The 17,953-nt window shown below is 39.1% G+C and overlaps 1 protein-coding gene and 1 long non-coding RNA gene across 2 annotated transcripts in view; one reads left to right on the top strand and one right to left on the bottom strand.

Moving 5' to 3' along the window:
• Positions 1–606: 606 nt before the first annotated feature.
• Dip-C (dipeptidase C) overlaps positions 607–17,953 on the top strand; it is a 57,118-nt gene continuing 39,771 nt past the window's right edge. Inside the window, exons 1-2 of the mRNA XM_088262219.1 lie at positions 607–712; positions 4,994–5,153. Coding sequence (XP_088118345.1) covers positions 687–712; positions 4,994–5,153 — 186 coding nt within the window. The 5' untranslated portion in view covers positions 607–686. The remainder of the gene's footprint in view (positions 713–4,993; positions 5,154–17,953) is intronic.
• Positions 2,610–3,782, bottom strand: LOC148308164 (uncharacterized). The gene is made up of 2 exons (XR_015837718.1): positions 3,647–3,782; positions 2,610–3,402 (listed from the first exon to the last, which is right to left on the bottom strand). It is a non-coding gene; the product is annotated as an uncharacterized LOC148308164 (long non-coding RNA).

The following is a 17,953-nucleotide window of genomic DNA, read 5'->3' as shown; positions in this document are numbered from 1 at the left end:
ATATACATAATTTTTTTGAATATGCCCAAATAGTTGTTCACAAATCTGGATCATCTCCAATTAGGGGTTATTTTTTACAATATTTTTGACATCTCAACATAGATGAAGAAGAATATGGAAGTCTGAGAATTTACGGGGCTTACGACCGTCATAGGCTGGTTTAAGTGATCAGCTCATTTCATCTCACCAATAGATATGTTGTCATGATTCATTCGAACCCTTATCCGCACCCGAATGGTGCATAGGGCACTGCATCATATAAACGCACTGTTATCTTGATCGTTAACACACGAAGGAAAGGTGATCAGTCCTCCACTTCAGGTACCAGTCCAGGGTAGTATTGAATAAATTTTAGAGTGAAAAAATCACTTATATTTATTAGACCTCTGGGAATCGAATCTAGGGTTGCCATGATAGATAGATGATAAATAATATTTATACCATGTCTCAGTTTGTCCCATAATCCCTATAATTTGTTATCGACACTTACAAAGACTTTGCGGTGATGGAGATAAACGGTCATTGTTATCGTTATTATTTATTTGTATATGTTTCCGTCGTTCATTACAGGAGAGTGTACGGACAGCTGGTGACAGTCCCATCCTCAGTGAAACGTTGTCAGCTGGCAAAACTGCAACTATCGCATTCCATATTTTGTCGCTGGTGTAACTTTGCACACGAACAAGATGGCTGCTAAAGGAAAGAATCAAAGGTATGTTGAAATTAGATAATAAAACTAACTTTACATAGATAAAAAGTGGCAATTTTTTTAGGTTTATTGCGTAAAAGTTCACGAGGATGACCTATGCCAAATTGTGTGACACGATAAGATTCATCAATTGATACCTGATTCAAAAACACTCCAGAGGTCACAAGGCCTTAAAATTATACCGTAGAAGTAGAGATGGGTAAGATCCGATCATAATTCGATGGTGGATCTTTTCGGTTATTCTGTCATTCGTTGTGAATAAAAAACAGACGTTTCTTCTCTTAAAAATTTCCAACCTTATTGTAGACCCTCGCTCCAAAAGTTTTACCCTAAGACAGGCGGGCAGAATGTTCGCTATAAATCATATTGACGTTAGCGACTAAATCAATGAGTTTGTGAACCAATGAATTGGTGAATCAGTAAGCTAGTAAACGAATGAGTCAATGATGCAATGAATTTATTTATTGTTTCGGCATTAACTTTGTGGTAAGACATGTTACAATGATTAAAGAAAACACTTCGTTTTTTACCACTTGAGTTTTATTATAGACTACATGTTTCAGAAGTTAAACTTCCGTCATTCAGGTCTGTATAATAACAGATTATACAGACCTGAATGATGGAAGTTTAACTTCTGAAACATGTAGTCTATAATAAAACTCAAGTGGTAAAAAACGAAGTGTTTTCTTTAATCATTATACAATGAATTAGTAACCGAATCAACAAAAGATTCGTTGATGTGATGAGATCAACGATCTGAATGGATTTTCGCTCATGAACGACACTCACTTAAAATTGAGATACACTGATTGAGAGAATGCTTATCCGTTCCGAATGCCACACTGATTGAGTATATCTGGACGGATAATTAAGATTTGGTCGAAGTACGCAGGAACAATTTTACATCCACTATCCTCGCTCATGCGGAATATGAAAAAGAGAGAAATATCTCAAATGTATACTAATGAAAAATAATTACTTTACCGCTTGTCAAAATATATCTACATTCTGTAGAGTGCATTTAGTACCGTAAAATTCTGATTCTTCTCATGGAACTGAGGCTGCAACGTACTAATCATCATACTTTATTCTTCTTTATACGAGTATCGGTGGCATCTATCTCTTTTTTTCGTAAGATATTTTCTGTTGTTTATGCTTCTAGCACAGTGTTCCGCAGACTTTTTCTGTTCAAGGTACAGAAAAAGTCTGCGGAACACCTGCCAAATTAAGAAATTTCAGAGGTACACCATAGAAGAATTTTTTTTATTTATTTTAAATATTGATTTATTATTAAAATAAAATGCGAAAACATATTATATCATAACAAAGTTTATTTAATATCTTGACAAAACTAGACGTTTTTTTCCGCGGCACACCAACTAATCACCACGTTACACCAGTGTGCCGCGGCACACACTTTACGGATTAATGCTCTAGGAATAAAAAAACTGACTCTAATTCACATTCTAGAACGCATGAAAATAGGTCTTTTTAATTTTTCTTTTCACGTAAACGTTTAAAGTCAAAGCGAACTTTTAAAATAATACTTAAATACCTACTAAAATAATGTTTTATTGCTTATACGTTTAACCATTTACCTATTCATTACGTGAATCGGATGTGTGCATTCATATATAGGGTAGACTGGGTACGGTTGAAACAATTTTGCTTATATTGTCCATAGTATTGCTCTTTACAAGTCAAGCGATGAGGAAGATGCATTAAATACAAGAGCGTGTTTCTATCTACTAATGGGAAGTATTATTTCAGTACCCAGTGTGTTATTTTTAGTGGCAGATCAAATTTAAAAAATATATCCGATTTGTTTCAACCGTCCCCATACCAGGGGCAGTTGAAACAGTGATTGGGGTCAGTTGAAACACACGCAAATAAATCAATATTTAATATTGTAAGACTTTTTATTCATTATTTACTTTTGTGTTATAAATAATTATGGCACCGCATGACAATATTAATCAGTCTACAGATATGTAATGAACAAAAACAACTAAAAACAATGGCATTTAAAAAAAAACAAATCGAACGAAAATAATCTGTGAATAAACTAAAAGGAAACACTTCTGTCATTTTGATTAGTCATAAATCAAGCGGAAATCTAGCTTTGGGATCATTCCGAGTCGCAATTGTGGCAAACATAGCTAAGACCACCTTTTGTGCAGTCTTCTTGAGCCCACAGTTTACAAGTGGTGCACTGTATCCACTTTTCACCGGATCTGCTCTCTGAATACAGTGACAGACAAACAAGACAATAGCACTCGTCCTCTTTTGATGATGATTCCTGTTGCGTATTATGATTATTTTTTCCTTTAACGATCCTTCTACTTTTTCTTCCATCCAATTTTTTCTTCACTTACTTAGTTTTCATCCGTTTCAACCTTATTTCATGCTCCTTTCTTATCTCTTCTTTCTCTGTTTTTTTTAGTAGCAAGTATTTTGCAAGCTCCTGCTCCTGCTATTTATTAAAAACTTTGTTGTGGGGTTCATATCCCATTTTCTTCTTCACCAGATGCATCTCGCTTTCGTATATATCTAATGAGCGAACAGTGGTTTAATCCATGCTTTTCCGACGCTTTTCGCAGTGAATCTCCTGCTTTAACCTCCTCATCAGCGTATGTATACCTCGACAAGTCGACCTCTCCTCTCGAAGTCTTTCTTGCGCGTACTCTCGGCATCTAGAAAACAGGAAAACTGAAAAAATATGTTGTTTCAACCGTACCCACAAAAAATGTTTCAACCGTCCCCAACCCCTCCTTTAGGTGGAAAACAGAAAATAGTAATGTTAACAATAATGGCACATTAAAACTAATCACTATATCGTGTTCTACAAGCTTCATTTCAAACACGAAATCATACTCAATAATATCGTTTCAATAGAAACCGTAATAAAAGGAAAATTCTCAGAACAAAAATACTTACTTTTGGTTATCAAAATACAATAGGACCTCCTACAAGCAACTGCACAGTGCGGCGAGCGATGCAACACTGATATTTGTGTTTGAACTTGTTGTCCACTTTGTTCGTCCCTTGGACCCTTCACCCTACCGCATACGGTTTGCAAGATATTTGCTCTGTTTCAACCGTCCTTTGTTTCAACCGTACCCAGTCTACCCTATATATTTCCTAAGTAGACTTTTATGTACTATGTATATATTGTGTTTATCCTGTGAATTTTTTTCTCATGTAATTTTTTTTTTAAAATAATTGTCAAACGTTACAAAAAAATCTTGTATTCTCAGCACGGGATCTTCCAGTGAGAAATACATTGTAAAATCAATACTATTAATACTTGTGTGAAACTTCAAATAAATAAATAATCTTGAACAAACAAAAGGCTTGTGTACGTAATACAAAATAAAAATATTACTTTTGATTTTGATAGCGATAATCACTATTATTGCTACTTATTATTTTTAATCAATTGTTTTTTTTTCTTCCTTTGATTGATTTAGAAACAGTATTATCAGATAGTGACTTTTTCTACGTATTACAAATCAAGGGATTTGTTGTCATTATTGTTGAATGCCTTTCCAAGATAAAATTGTATTTATTATAGTAATTATTAAGACTTATCACGTCTACTTACTTAAAATTTTAAGATTAAGGAAATTCCTTTCAAGAAGGATGTCCAGAGTCCAGATTTTATCCGTGATTTGATCAATTTAATTAAAATATATGATTAAAGAGCGTCGCTAAACGAGTCCCGCAGGACTCATAAAAGGAAAAACCTGTTGTAGCTTAAATACTTAAAGTAGGATATCAAATTAAATTACGAAATAATTGTAGAGAAAAATCAAATAAAAAAGTAACAATTATAATTAATCATAATTAATTTAAGTTAAATTGATTTAAAAAGAGTTTGAATAATTTATTAAAGCGAGAAAATGTTTGAATGTCAGAAGAAAAATAAATATCGATTCAAAACAAATAAATAATGTCAATAATGATAAATGCAATAAAAATATATAAAATCGTAATTTAATTTTTTTTACATGTATGTTAGACTATAAGTTTATAGGATTAAACTAACCAACCGTTACGCCGCTTCCCTGAAGGAGTAAGCAGAGAGAATAGAACGCCACAGCAATCTGTCTTTGCAAACAATCTTTGCCTCTTTCACATTCATGCATTTTCCCATACGTCCCCTAGTTTCTTCCAACTCCTGACCTGACCATTATCAAGTATTTGAAATTCTTGATTATGTCAAGTTTTCCTCGAAGTTAGAAGGAATTCGTTTATGATGAATAGTATGTCTTGTCTAAGCAGATGGTCTATGGGGCCCGGGACACTGGAAGTCCCACTGGAACTCTTCGCCCTCAACAGGAGGCGCCTTGGCTCCCAACTCCCCCCCGACACCATCGCTTTCCTTCAAGGAGGAGACAACATAAACCTCTACGACACCGACGTGGAGTACATCTTCAGGCAGGTAAGTCCGCTAAATTGTCCAACTATGTATGGTGAAAGTCGGTTATAAGGAATGCTTGAGACATCGCTCACTCCTTCAACAACGTCATAAATAAAATAAAAACTAGATTTTTCAGGAGATCGTTTTTAAAGTTTAAAAATATAATAACATACTTATACGAAAAATATTGATCCACTTATTGAACTTTTTACTATGCAACAAATCTTTTTAGGTAAACCCTGAATGATTTTTCTCCATTTGAAAAATATTTAGTATATTTAAAAAAAATAATTAAACACTACCTTTTCTTCAAAATGCAAAAACAACACTTTCCGCCTTATAGCGGGTAAATATTAAGTCAAAAATATGTCGCTTTTGCTGGCATTGGCTGGCTGGCTGGTACATTTTCTAGGCATTCCGAAAACATGCACAACTGAAAATTGACTATTTTTTTATATATGACGTTGTTGAAAGGAGTGAGCGACATATCTAACCCCATCATATGACCACCGCGGTATAAACGAATTGTCCAAAATTATGAATTTTTTTGTATGATGAACAAAACATTTTAAAATTGTATTTATTGTTTTTATACATTTTTATTAAATATAAATAAAAATTATAACACAATCCCATTTTAAAAAAACCGTGATCTCTTGCTGGTTTTTCCTTAAGGATCTTTTTTTAGAATACAATTTTTCAGGGATTATTTTTATTGGGTCATTGTGCCCCCAGCCATTCAATCGCAGTCTCTAATCCTTGCACTGCTTCTTGCTATGTTGGAACATCAACTGACTCCTCATATTACACGTCTTCGTCGACTTCCTCAAAAATTCGTTTCGTATTTATATTTTCGGCTATATCATCATCTATTAGTACGTGACAGATTATTTCATCTTTGTCAGTATTAACCCATTGGTGAATTATTTCTTCGGTAATAAAAAAAGATCTGGGGCCAAGCGCGGACAATTTTTTTTTAAATTTACGAGCGACCATCCACGATAATAAATTAATTTAGCAAACGTTACTTTCTTTATTTCGGATCAATTTCGGTAGGGTTTCCATCAAAATATTGCTTTTTGAATTTAAGCTTTACTTAGTAAATACCACTATTTATTAAAATCTATTGTGACACGTGTTTCGATGCATTCCGCGTCATTTTCAAACACCGTATGTAATTATGTAAGTATGAAAATTATGCGAAATGCAACGAAACGCGTGTCAAAATAGATTTTAATAAAAAGTGGTATTTACTAGGTAAAATTTAAATTAAAAATGGATGGAAACATTGCTTGACAAAAACTTTATTCAACCTTTATTTCATTTTATAAGGTATATTTCAATTAACCTTACAGTGCTTGTAAGTTTATGTTTTTTTTTTCGCTGTGTGCCTTAAAACAAAAATGTCAAAAAATAACCGCGGTAGGCATATATTTGAATGCGCGTTATAAAAGACGCGTTATAACCGACCTCTAATGTAATTAAATGAATCAATAAGATTAATAAAACGAACATATTTTAGGATTTGATACTATAACACATGTTGGTTGTTTGATTATCGCAAACAAATGCATCGAATGTGAAAAAATGCTGCGCACACAAACGATTCATAGGCAATTCGTATTAGTTTTTGTGTTTACAAATCAATAAACCAAATGATGTAATCTACCGAAATAATCAAATTGGATTTTAGAACACTTGTTGATATTCCAGACTTTGCGGTTATGTCATTCACTTTTTACCATTATTGTCTGGGATAACGATCAATTGAATACTATCGGACATAACGTCTTCGAATATTTTTTGTCATTAGTCGGTTGGACTCTTGTGAACTTCGTCGACTTATTAAAAAAAACTAACTAACCATCACGCCGCTTTCCCGTAGGGGTAGGCAGAGAGAATAGAACGCCACACCACTCTGTCCTTGCAAACATTCCAATGACCCATTTATTGTAATATTCATAACGAAATTCGAACTCAACTTTTTCCAATTAACAAACTAAAAATCTGATACATATACTAAAATTTCACAAAATCATACTGAAATCCTTGCCATAACTTATATGTAATTTTAATTGTAATGCACTGCTTAAATTCATTCATTTTTTAAATTTAAGTTTTACATGTAAAAAAAAACCCTTATCCGCACCCAATGTTGCATAGGGCACTGCGTCATATAAACGCAGTGTTATCTTGATCGTTTACACATGAAGGAAAGGTGATCAGCCCTCCGCTTCAGGTACCAGTCCAGTCATATTGAATAAATATTACAGTGAAAAAATCACTTATATTTATTTTACCCCCCTTGGAAATCGAACCCGGGACCTCCAGAACAGTAGCTGACCGTGCTGACCATTACACTACGGAGGCGGACAAACTACCACTTTACTTAAACTACCTTATTATTACTTGTAAACTACCACGTTTTTCTTAAAATCTATTGTGACTCGTGTTTCGATGCATTTTGCATAATTTTCAAATACCATTTTAAATTTTTCACGGTGTTAGGAAATACGTGTCACAATAGATTTTTAACAAATAGTGGTATTTACCAAGTAAAATTTACATTAAAAATCGTTGGATATTAACTACCACAAAGTGACTGCCGAATCAATGAATAAAGTCATCTTATTTAGGCTGTCTTTATTTTATTTATTGATTTGGCGTTGAATTTGTAAAACTCCTTTTTTTAATCAAACATAGTTTTTTTGAGTCTACTAAGTTGTATTTTATTAACAGAAACACATACCAAATTAATATTGTGACAATTGTTTCGCCTAGATATGGCATTTTCAAACGAATGTCTAAATGCCATAACTAGGCGAAACAATTGTCACAATATATTTGTTTTTGTTAATGAAATACAACTTAGTAGACTCGAAAAATCTGTGTTTGATTTAAAAATTAAAACATAATGTTGGGAATAATTTTAAATAAATTAAATTTATTATTTATTATATATTTATTTATTTAGTTCGTCAAAGTTTTTTTGCGATTGATAAAATAGCTGTGAGTCATTTAGTCGTTATTTGGCATTGGAAAACGTTTTATTAAAACCGATTGTAATTATAATGATTTAAACAGATGTTTTTTGGGACACTTGAATTCTTATCGAAATAAATACAGACATTTTGTAAATTGACATAACTGGCAGGCGATTGTGTTCAAACAGCAGTGAATTCATGTGTTTAAAATTTGCTGTGTTTTAAGAGTCCAGTCTTCAACGCCCGAGGCCACTTTTTGGTACTGAAAATATTCTTCAAAAATAATGAGGATGAAATTTATTAAAACAAAATCGTTGTGTTTTTTGCACATTTCGAACTGATAGCTATAATTATTCTGAGTGATAAATATAGCACCATTTTTGTAAAATGCTTCCTCAAGAAAACACTTATGTATATAATTTTCTGTTAAATATATATTATATTTGTGTTTTTATTATTTACAAAAATACTTCAATTTCATACTGTTTTTGTGAGCCTAAGCGGCTCATTGTTAGAGATAGGTATCAAATTGTGATAGAGTGGGTTTGAACCGAGAAACTCTGACTTAAGAGTCCGCGACGCTAACCACGGGACCGCAACACGACACAAGCGATATCTACATTCGCACAAGTTAGAAAAATGATAAGACTTAAATATTAGAATACACCATACCGACTTTTAGCGTTGATCGGTTGTTCGACTAATCGGTCACCTGATAGTTAAACCGGAAAAAGTAAAAAAAATCGGTCGCATTGAAAGCTCTTAACCGCATTCCCAGATCTGTTACAGAAGATCTAGGCTTCCTGAGAGATTCCTGCAAAGCAATTTTTTACGAACTAAGTAGCGAAGATTAATAAAAGTGAGATGAAATACTATCGCAATTTTACTGTGAATTTACTTTTAATAGCTTTCAATGTCCCTGTCTCTGCCAATCAAAATACATTAATCCAAATTAAAAAAAAAACCACCACCGAATTTCTAGAAGAAGATTTTTTTAAAAAGGAATAACCCACAAAGCCTATATTTGAGAAGCTTGTCTGCAGGTAGGATACTTACGAAAGGGAACGTTTATGTGAAAAATACATAACAAACACCCAGACCAATTGATAATGAATATTTCTTGAATTTATTTTGCAATAGGCGGGGGTCGAACACTTAGTTCAGTTAATCAGCTAGATCTGAGTTCCAACCCGACGTTGGCTGGTGGCTAGACGCCTCCACAATCCTGACCAGCACAGCAAGCAGACACGGAGCGGTGCCAAGGCATTTTCAGAAAATGTACAGTCATCGCTATTCCCACTCATCCATTATTCAGCGACATTCTATTACATATCCCTTTCACAAGAAGCCAATTAAGAAAAATAATATCACAGGTAACTGAATTTTCCACACATAATCACAACATGATTTATCAATAACAACAAACAATTGTTTAAAATAATAAAATCACTATCAACGCGATAAGGAAATAATATATACATTTAGGTTTATTTTGTGTTCGTATTAAATTTATCAATGCTAGATTGTGAGTAAAAAAATGCAATTTTTTGCTCAATCTTTTCTCTTCATAAATATTTCCCGCTTCTATGAAGTGCCTTTGTAAAAACATGTACCTACGACTACGGTGACAAATTGGCCTGATAAGTCAGCTTGAAAAATCACCGTGTATTCTACAGAAATATTATAATGTTATTGGTACACTCGTCATGCGTGTAGGCCATTTCGGGCAATTTTATTGTTTGGTCATTTGATTTAACCGAGTGCTATTGAGTATAGTATTCGCTAATATCTCTTTTGCTTGGAGTTTTCGTTACTAGGTTAACAATTGACTGGATCTGTAAATACGGATATTGATCAGAGATAAAAGAAATATGCGAGATCTAAGATGTCGTTAGGTGGGGAAGACAACGAAGAAGAAAATGATATGCGCATGTGAGGAGAATGGAACCATCCAGACTCCCCACATCGCATTACATGGCCAAGGTAGACGATTCCCGGTCAGAGCACTAAAGAGATGGATTGACAGCTGGGAATCAACATCACAGCAGGCCAATTAGCTAATCCCTCTCAAAAACAGGCCACAAGGCCTACACCAAGAAAAAGAAGGATATTGATCAATTTGTCTTCGAATTGTGGTAATGCGATGATATTGACCATAAATTAGATTAAGCCCATGAATGATTAGTCCAGATCACACATATAGTAAGAGGATAGAATGAGATAACTGCATCATTCCGTGTGATGCAGTGAATAAATGGATGACAAGAAGAAAAAGAAGTGTTTCCAAACACGCCCTCTTGAGGTATTCACCTGAGAAATCGTTTATTCATTATGTATCTGGGCGCTTATTTTTCGATGTTTGTTCAGTTTTCCGACTTCCGCTCCGACTGTCTGGAGCATGGTGAATACTGAGGAAGTGTTCGGCTAAATTTCATTGTTATTCCGAACATTACTTTCTCCGTTCTTTCTCTCTTCGCTTCATGCTCGATTTCACTAATTGTCTACCAAAGCATAATCACTCGTTACTTCTTTATTTATTTCAGACAATCGTCGAATTACTTATTAGGGAAAACCTATCATAATAAATTAACACTTTCATTAACAATCAATAGTTTGTTTTTACAATTAAATTGTGACTTGTGGTATAGCACGCATTATCGGTTTTTCGGTAAATCGGTTTATTGGTAAATGCATCTTTTTCTTCTTCCCGTGTCGTATCGAGTCCCCCTACTTATGATAATATGTCCTTATTTTGGGCAGTCCAAAACAGCTCCTCGGCGTTCTGTACTCCTGTTCACTCGTATTTATTATGGAGCCAGGAGATTCATTTTCTTCTGACAACTCTTCGACCCTCCATCTTACTCTTAATGATCAGTTTCAGTAGCTTGTACTTTTGACCTCTGAGCACATGTCCCAAATAGGACACTTTCCGGGTTTTAATATGTAATATTAGTTCCCTAAATGTGTGTAAATTCATATTAATTTTTGACATCTTATCAAAGATGAAGAAAAATATGGAAGTCTGGGCATTTATGGGGCTGGCGACCGTTTATATGATATTTTCTGGCGTTTCTCGTGTGTGTGATTATAATCCAGGATTCGGACCTCAAATACTAGTATAAGAGTTTCTGCTCAATAAAAGGCTTGTTTTCATCTCACCAATAGATGTCTCTAGTGAAGTTTTAGTGATTCAAGAACAATGTTTTAAAATTGGTTCATATATAAAGAACTTTCAAGAATTTGAGTAGTGTGGTTGTCAATAATGGGTAGAATTGGCGAATGTTACATTTGTGTAAAGTGATCACTTAAACCAGCCTATGAAGGTCGTCAGCCCCGTAAATGCCCAGACTTCCATATTCTTCTTCATCTTTGATGAGATGTCAATAAATAAATAAATTTGTGAACAAGTATTTGGACACGCTCAAAATATTTTGTCTAAATTCTATGATCAAATTACCAGTAAATATATTTCCTATATATATCACCATAAATTCAGTAAATTATTTATCGCTTTTTTGTATGTTTGATATAATCAACAATAATAAAATAACTAAGGAATACACGATAAACATACACAAGTAAAAGTCACAATGGATTACTAAATTTGTAATATTTAATGTGTCAGCAAGAAACACACCATTATAAACTCGTAATACGTATACTAATTACCGATATAATCTTTTCTGTTGTCACTTTTAACTATGAAACCTTTCTCTGACAGACAATTCCTTGTTAATAATAAGTTGAAGGATTCGATTCCAGAGGAAAGATCATACTTTAACTATGTAATGTACGAGTAGATATGGTATATTTAACCTTTTCACTCTGGCCATTTTTTCTCATAACTGATCAGCTACTCTGATCAAAAAAATGTGACGTTTTTCTACCATTAAAATAAATATTTTGGTTCGCTAATTTTGGGACACTCTGTCTGGCAATTCGTATGACCATTCGTTTTTATAACTGAACTTGAAAGTGTAACATTCATCGTTTTCCATGGCGGATTAACTATAAAATGTTTAATATAAACACATAAAATGCAATTTCTGTTATTTTAACTACTTACAAAAATTTTGAAATATAATAGTTCCACAAAAAGAAAAAATATGGTCACAAAAAGTGGGAGTATCCTTGGAGAACCGTCATAAATTAAGGATAACGACTGACTGTCCCAAAGCATATAAGCGTATGACAAATATTCTATCACCCATAATGATAATCTATTTTTCCTAGATTATATCTAAATAATGGAAAGTTTTATTGAAGAAATGTTGGTTAATTCAATATGTTGCGATGATTAACTGTATTTATCTGAAATATTTTTTGGTAGAATATACTTGGGTGATAGAGAAATCAGTGATTAAAGTTATACCTGCGCCGGGACAGACATTGTGGCCCACGGAGCTGCCTACTAGAATCACACGGGCCAGAATGTCTGGCCTACAGAGTGGTAAGAGTTAACATTGCTCTAACTAACTAACTAACCATCACGCCGCTTCCCCGCAGGGGTAGGCAGAGAGAATAGAGCGCCACACCACTCTATCCTTCTGCAAACATTCTTCGCCTCTTCCACGTTCATGCATCTCCTCATACATACCCGCCGATTGTTACGACTTCTAACCTGACCACTTTCAAGTATTTGGCATACCTGATCGTGCCATGTTTTTCTCGGTCTTCCTCTGCTTCTTTTCCCACTAACATTCGCCCCATAAATCCGTTTTACCGTTCTTTCCTCACTCATTCGTTCCACATGTCCAAACCATCTCAACACACCTTTCTTAATTTTATCGATAATGCTTATCTCAGCTTTGCATTCCTTCCTTATTTCACTATTCGCACATCTATCATACATCGTTTTGTCGCACATTCTTCTGAGAGATCGCATTTCGACTGAATTCAGTCTACTTTCATCCTTCTTTTGCCAACTCCATGTTTCACTTCCATACATTAGAGTTGGAACCAGGACTCCGTTGTGCACTGCCAGTTTAGCTTCCATTAACATTGCTCACATTCGCTAAAGAACAGATTAAAAAATCGGTAATTTTAACTTGCTGACAATACGGATCCTCGACCGGTTTCAAAATGCGACATTCTTTATAGATAAAATTACATAAGTGATGCTTAAGTTGTCTATCTTAATTCTTTCATAGAAGTCGTTACTTAATTCAGTTTTTAGAATCGATATCTCAAAACTAATCACGCCAATCCGTGCTGAAATTTTGTTACGTATTTCGTATTTTTAGATCCTAATTTACATACTTGACAATTTGACATCAAAAACCTTAGCTGGAAAGGAACATGAATGAAGACAAAATAACAAGTACCGTCATAATAGGGCACTGAAAAAGTAAAAGTAACCCATTTGTCACATCGCTCACTGCTGCTTTCAACAACGTCATATATCAAAAACTTGATTTTTCAGGAGATCGTTTTTAAAGTATTACAATATAATGAAATGTATTAAAAATAAATATCAAACCACTTATTAAACTTTTTACTGTGTAACAGATCTTTAAGGTAAAACCTAAAGGTTTTTTTCTCCATTTGGCTTCTCTGTCCGCCTCCGTAGTGTAATGGTCAGCACGCTCAGCTACCGTTCTGGAGGTCCCGGGTTCGATTCCCAAGGGGGGTAAAATAAATTTATGTGATTTTTTTCACTGTCATATTTATTCAATATTACCCTGGACTGGTACCTGAAGCGGAGGGCTGATCACCTTTCCTTCATGTGTAAACGATCAAGATAACACTGCGTTTATATGACGCAGTGCCCTATGCACCATTGGGGTGCGGATAAGGGTTTTATTATTTTTTTATTATATTTAAAAAAAATAATTAAACAATACTGTAACCGGCGTGGGTTACGTGCGATGACTCTCAAAAATGTACACGCCTGGCCTTCTTCGGAATCTCCCAACTATGCCACCGTTGTAAGGGGTGACGTTCCAGACGGCCCCGCCGTACCGAGTTACCGAGTAAGCGGGATACGGACGGAGGTGAATGGATGTATGAGCCGGGAAGAGCGGCACTGGACCGACAAGTCAACCTCAATAGCCCTGATAAGGGCTTTCCGAAACTGGTCCGTGAATCGGTATAATGAGGCGAAGCGGTCCAGGCTGGCGGCGCGGCGAGTAGTCCAAGGAGCGGGAGCGGAGAAATGAAACACAGGTTTCAACAGTCACACCAGAACTGGTTTATTATTAGAAAATGCGCCCTCTATATACCCGGCCGTGATCGCGTACCGCCCGACAGTGGGAAAGTACAGCCAATCAGCGGCCGGGGGAGAGAGACAGCCATATCTCTGTCTCTCTCTAATGGGCACCGGACGGGCTACACTTTCATACCGTACCGGTGCCGTTCCAACAGTTCGTTATTACATTACAATTTACAAGTTTATTTTATCAGTAATCTATATCAGTAATCTATTTATACAACTTAACATCTAGGCGCATTTAATATTAACATTGTCTTATTCTTTCTTACATCTAATACATTCTGTAAATACATGAGAAATCGGTAGAATCCATAGAGGCCCTTCTTCGGGCCGCATTCCGACGGGCGACCGTTTCGCTCGCCGCCAGGCGCCTGGAATTCTTTTTCAGGGCCGCCGCACGGGGTGTGCGATCTGTCCGTAACACTCCCCCCGTGCAGCTAGTCTGCACCAAATTTCCTGGGACGGATTGCACGTTCTTCTCCCTTATCACGCCGATGGTGATGATTGTGGCCCGTTCAGCGTGGTCTCTCGGCAGCATCCTCGCGTCACCAGAGACACCAGGCCGCGACTCGCCCTGATGGAGTCGCCTTCCGGGTCACAACGCCAGACTGGAGAAGTCTGGGCTTGAGGTGATGCTTCGCGTCACGTCCAGTGATCAGCATCCTTGTCATCCTTCCAGAGTCATCCGGCCGCATCCATACTCGGGCGGAGACATCTGGCTGCGACTTGTCATCTAAGTCGCCTTGGTTTCCATATTACATTTGCCAGGCTGGCATCGCCTGGGCTTGAGTTGATGCTCCGCGTCACATCATGTGATCACCCGGCAGCATCCTTGTACGGCCAAAGTCATCCGGCCACATCCATAATCGGGCGGAGACGTTTGGCTGCGACTCGTCCTTCGTGAAGTCGCCTTGATTCCCCAGCATCCTTACCAGAGTCATCCGGCCGCGACCTTGTTCGGGCGGAGACGTCCGGCTACGACTTGTCCTAAGTCGCCTAAGTTCCGGAATTCTCACCGGAACCGCATGTGCCAGGCTGGCGTCGCCTGGGCTTCAATTGATGCTCCGCGTCACATCCTTGTGATCACCCGGCAGCATCTTCGTACGACCAGAGTCGTCCAGCCGCAATCGTTCGGGTGGAGACGTCTGGCTGCGACTTATCCTGAGTTTCCTAAGTCGCCTAAGCTCCGGTATTCTCACCGGAACCGCAGGGGCCAGGCTGGCGTCGCCTGGACTTTGAAATGATGCTCCGCGTCACGTGCATAGTGATCACCCGGCAGCATCCTTGTTCGGCCAGAGTTGCCAGCCGCAATCGTTCGGGTGGAGACGTCTGGCTGCGACTTATCTTAGTTTCCTAAGTCGCCTAAGTTCCGGAATCCTCACCGGAACCGCAAGTGCCAGGCAAGCGTCGCCTGGGCTTGAATTGATGCTCCGCGTCACATCCTTGTGATCACCCGGCAGCATCCTTGCCAGAGTCATCCGGCCGCAACCATTCGGGCGGAGACATCTGGTTGCGACTTGTCTTAAGTTTCCTAAGTCGCCTAAATTCCGCATCGGAACCGCGTCAATTGCCAGGCAAGCGTCGCCTGGGCTTGAGTTGATGCTCCGCGTCACATCTTTGTGATCACCCGGCAGCATCCTGGCCAGAGTCGTCCGGCCGCAACCATTCGGGCGGAGACATCTGGCTGCGACTTGTCTTGAGTTTCCTAAGTCGCCTAAGCTCCGAACTTCCCGTCGGAACCGCATTACATATGCCAGGCTAGAATCGCCTGGGCTTGAAGTGATGCTCCGCGTCACGTGCTTGTGATCACCCGGCAGCATCCATGTGTGGCCATGAGTCATCCAGCCGCAATCATTCAGGTGGAGACATCTGGCCGCGACTTTTCCTTAATGTCGCCTTGGTTCCGAACTACCCGTCGGAACCGCATAAGTTTCCTGGCCGTCAGGCCACGACCCCTCTGCGAGTCGCATCGGTTCCGAACTACCCGTCGGAACTGCATAAGTTTCCTGGCCGTCAGGCCACGACCCTTCTGTGAGTCGCCTTGGTTCCGAACTTTCCGTCGGAACCGTATGAATTCCCGGGCCCTCAGGCCGCGACCCCTCCGTGAGTCGCCTAAGTTCCGAACTTCCCGTCGGAACCGTATGAAGTGTGCTACCGGGCCGCGACTTGTCCGAGAGTCGCTCCGGATTCCCCATCGGAACCGCATCAGGCGGCAAATCGTCTCGGGCCCGCAGCGACCCCGCCTTCCCATGATTAGGCGGTCGCTGCGTGGTAGCCTTCGCTGTTCTTGCACGCGTATTCGCCGCGCGGCTTCTTTCCTTTGATACTCCCAAGGAGTCGATTGCGCACATTTGCGCCTGCAGTACTCCGCTCGCGGAGTCATTCCCCTTCACTTTGGGGCGTCCGTACGTGACCGGTCCCAGTGCTGTCACTATAGTCAGCTGACCGTCCCTTTGAAGCACTGGGGTGTCGATCGGGAACATTAGAGACGCGTTGTCGAGGCCGATAAGCAACTGCGGCTTGATAACGCCTCCGGTCTGCGCGAGCGCGCCACCTTCACGAACAAGATCCAAGTCCTTAATGGTCCTCGCCCTGATCTCGAATTCCCCGTTTTGTTCACTTTCCAAAGTCACCGTTACACGCTGTGACCTGTGTGTGTTGCCTCGTCCACACGCGCCTTTGATTATTAAATTCTCAGCTATCCCTGTAGCACCAATTGCGCGGGCGACGCCCTCCTCCAGGAGGGTTACAGATGCAGCCTCGTCCATCAAGGCGAACACTTTTGCGGTCCCCCGTGGTCCCTTCAGAGTGATCGGCAACACTTTGAAGGTGACCGGGACCTCACCGTCATTTATCCACAACACCTGCGCACTGTCCACAGCGTCCTCACTTTCATCTTCCACAACACTGTCCGTGCGGAAGGAGTGCAGGATCCTATTGTGGTGTTTTCCGCATACATCACAACTTCTCGCTTCACAATTTGGCACCTTGTGCCCTGATTCCAAACACTGGTAACACAGTTTGGATGACCGCACAAAGTCCCAGCGGTCATCCACGGTTTTCTTCTCGAACCGTTTGCATCGGCGTATGTTATGCCCGTTGGCCTTACAAAATACGCATTCCTTATCACTTGTTGTGTCGCGCGTCGCAAACACGTGATACCTCGGCTCGACGCGTCGAGCGTTCTCGCGGCGGGCGGGCTCGGCGCACTTGTCGCGCTGACCCGCGCGCTCCTTGTCTCTGTTCCTCGCCACCATTCTGAACAGACCTCCGTGGCGCGTGATGCCGGCGGTGATCTCGTCAAGCCAAGCGGCGAGATCGTAGATACTGCTCCTCGTTTCGCGGCGGCGATCGCGGAACCAATCCCACCGGAGTTGCGTCGGCATCTTGGCAACCATCTCCGCTAGCAGCTGCGGGTTGTCGAGATAGCAAGCGTCCATCCCGTCCACGGTGGTGATGACGTTGCGTATCGAAACCGCAAAATCCACGACTGCTTCGTCCGCGGGGTGGTCGGCGAGACTCGGCATCCTCCGGGCGTCTTCCAGTATCTGCGCGATGATGAGTGTCGGGCTGCCGAAAGCGTCCTCCAGCGTCCGCAATATTTCCGACACGTTGCGCGGATACAG

This window comes from Brachycentrus maculatus, unplaced genomic scaffold, assembly GCF_059751285.1.
Source record: "Brachycentrus maculatus isolate JH-2025_06_01 unplaced genomic scaffold, ASM5975128v1 h1tg000175l, whole genome shotgun sequence".
NCBI classification, from domain to species: Eukaryota; Metazoa; Arthropoda; class Insecta; order Trichoptera; family Brachycentridae; genus Brachycentrus; species Brachycentrus maculatus.
Note: the sequence above shows the minus strand (reverse complement) of the source record. Positions and strands in the feature narration are given on the sequence as shown.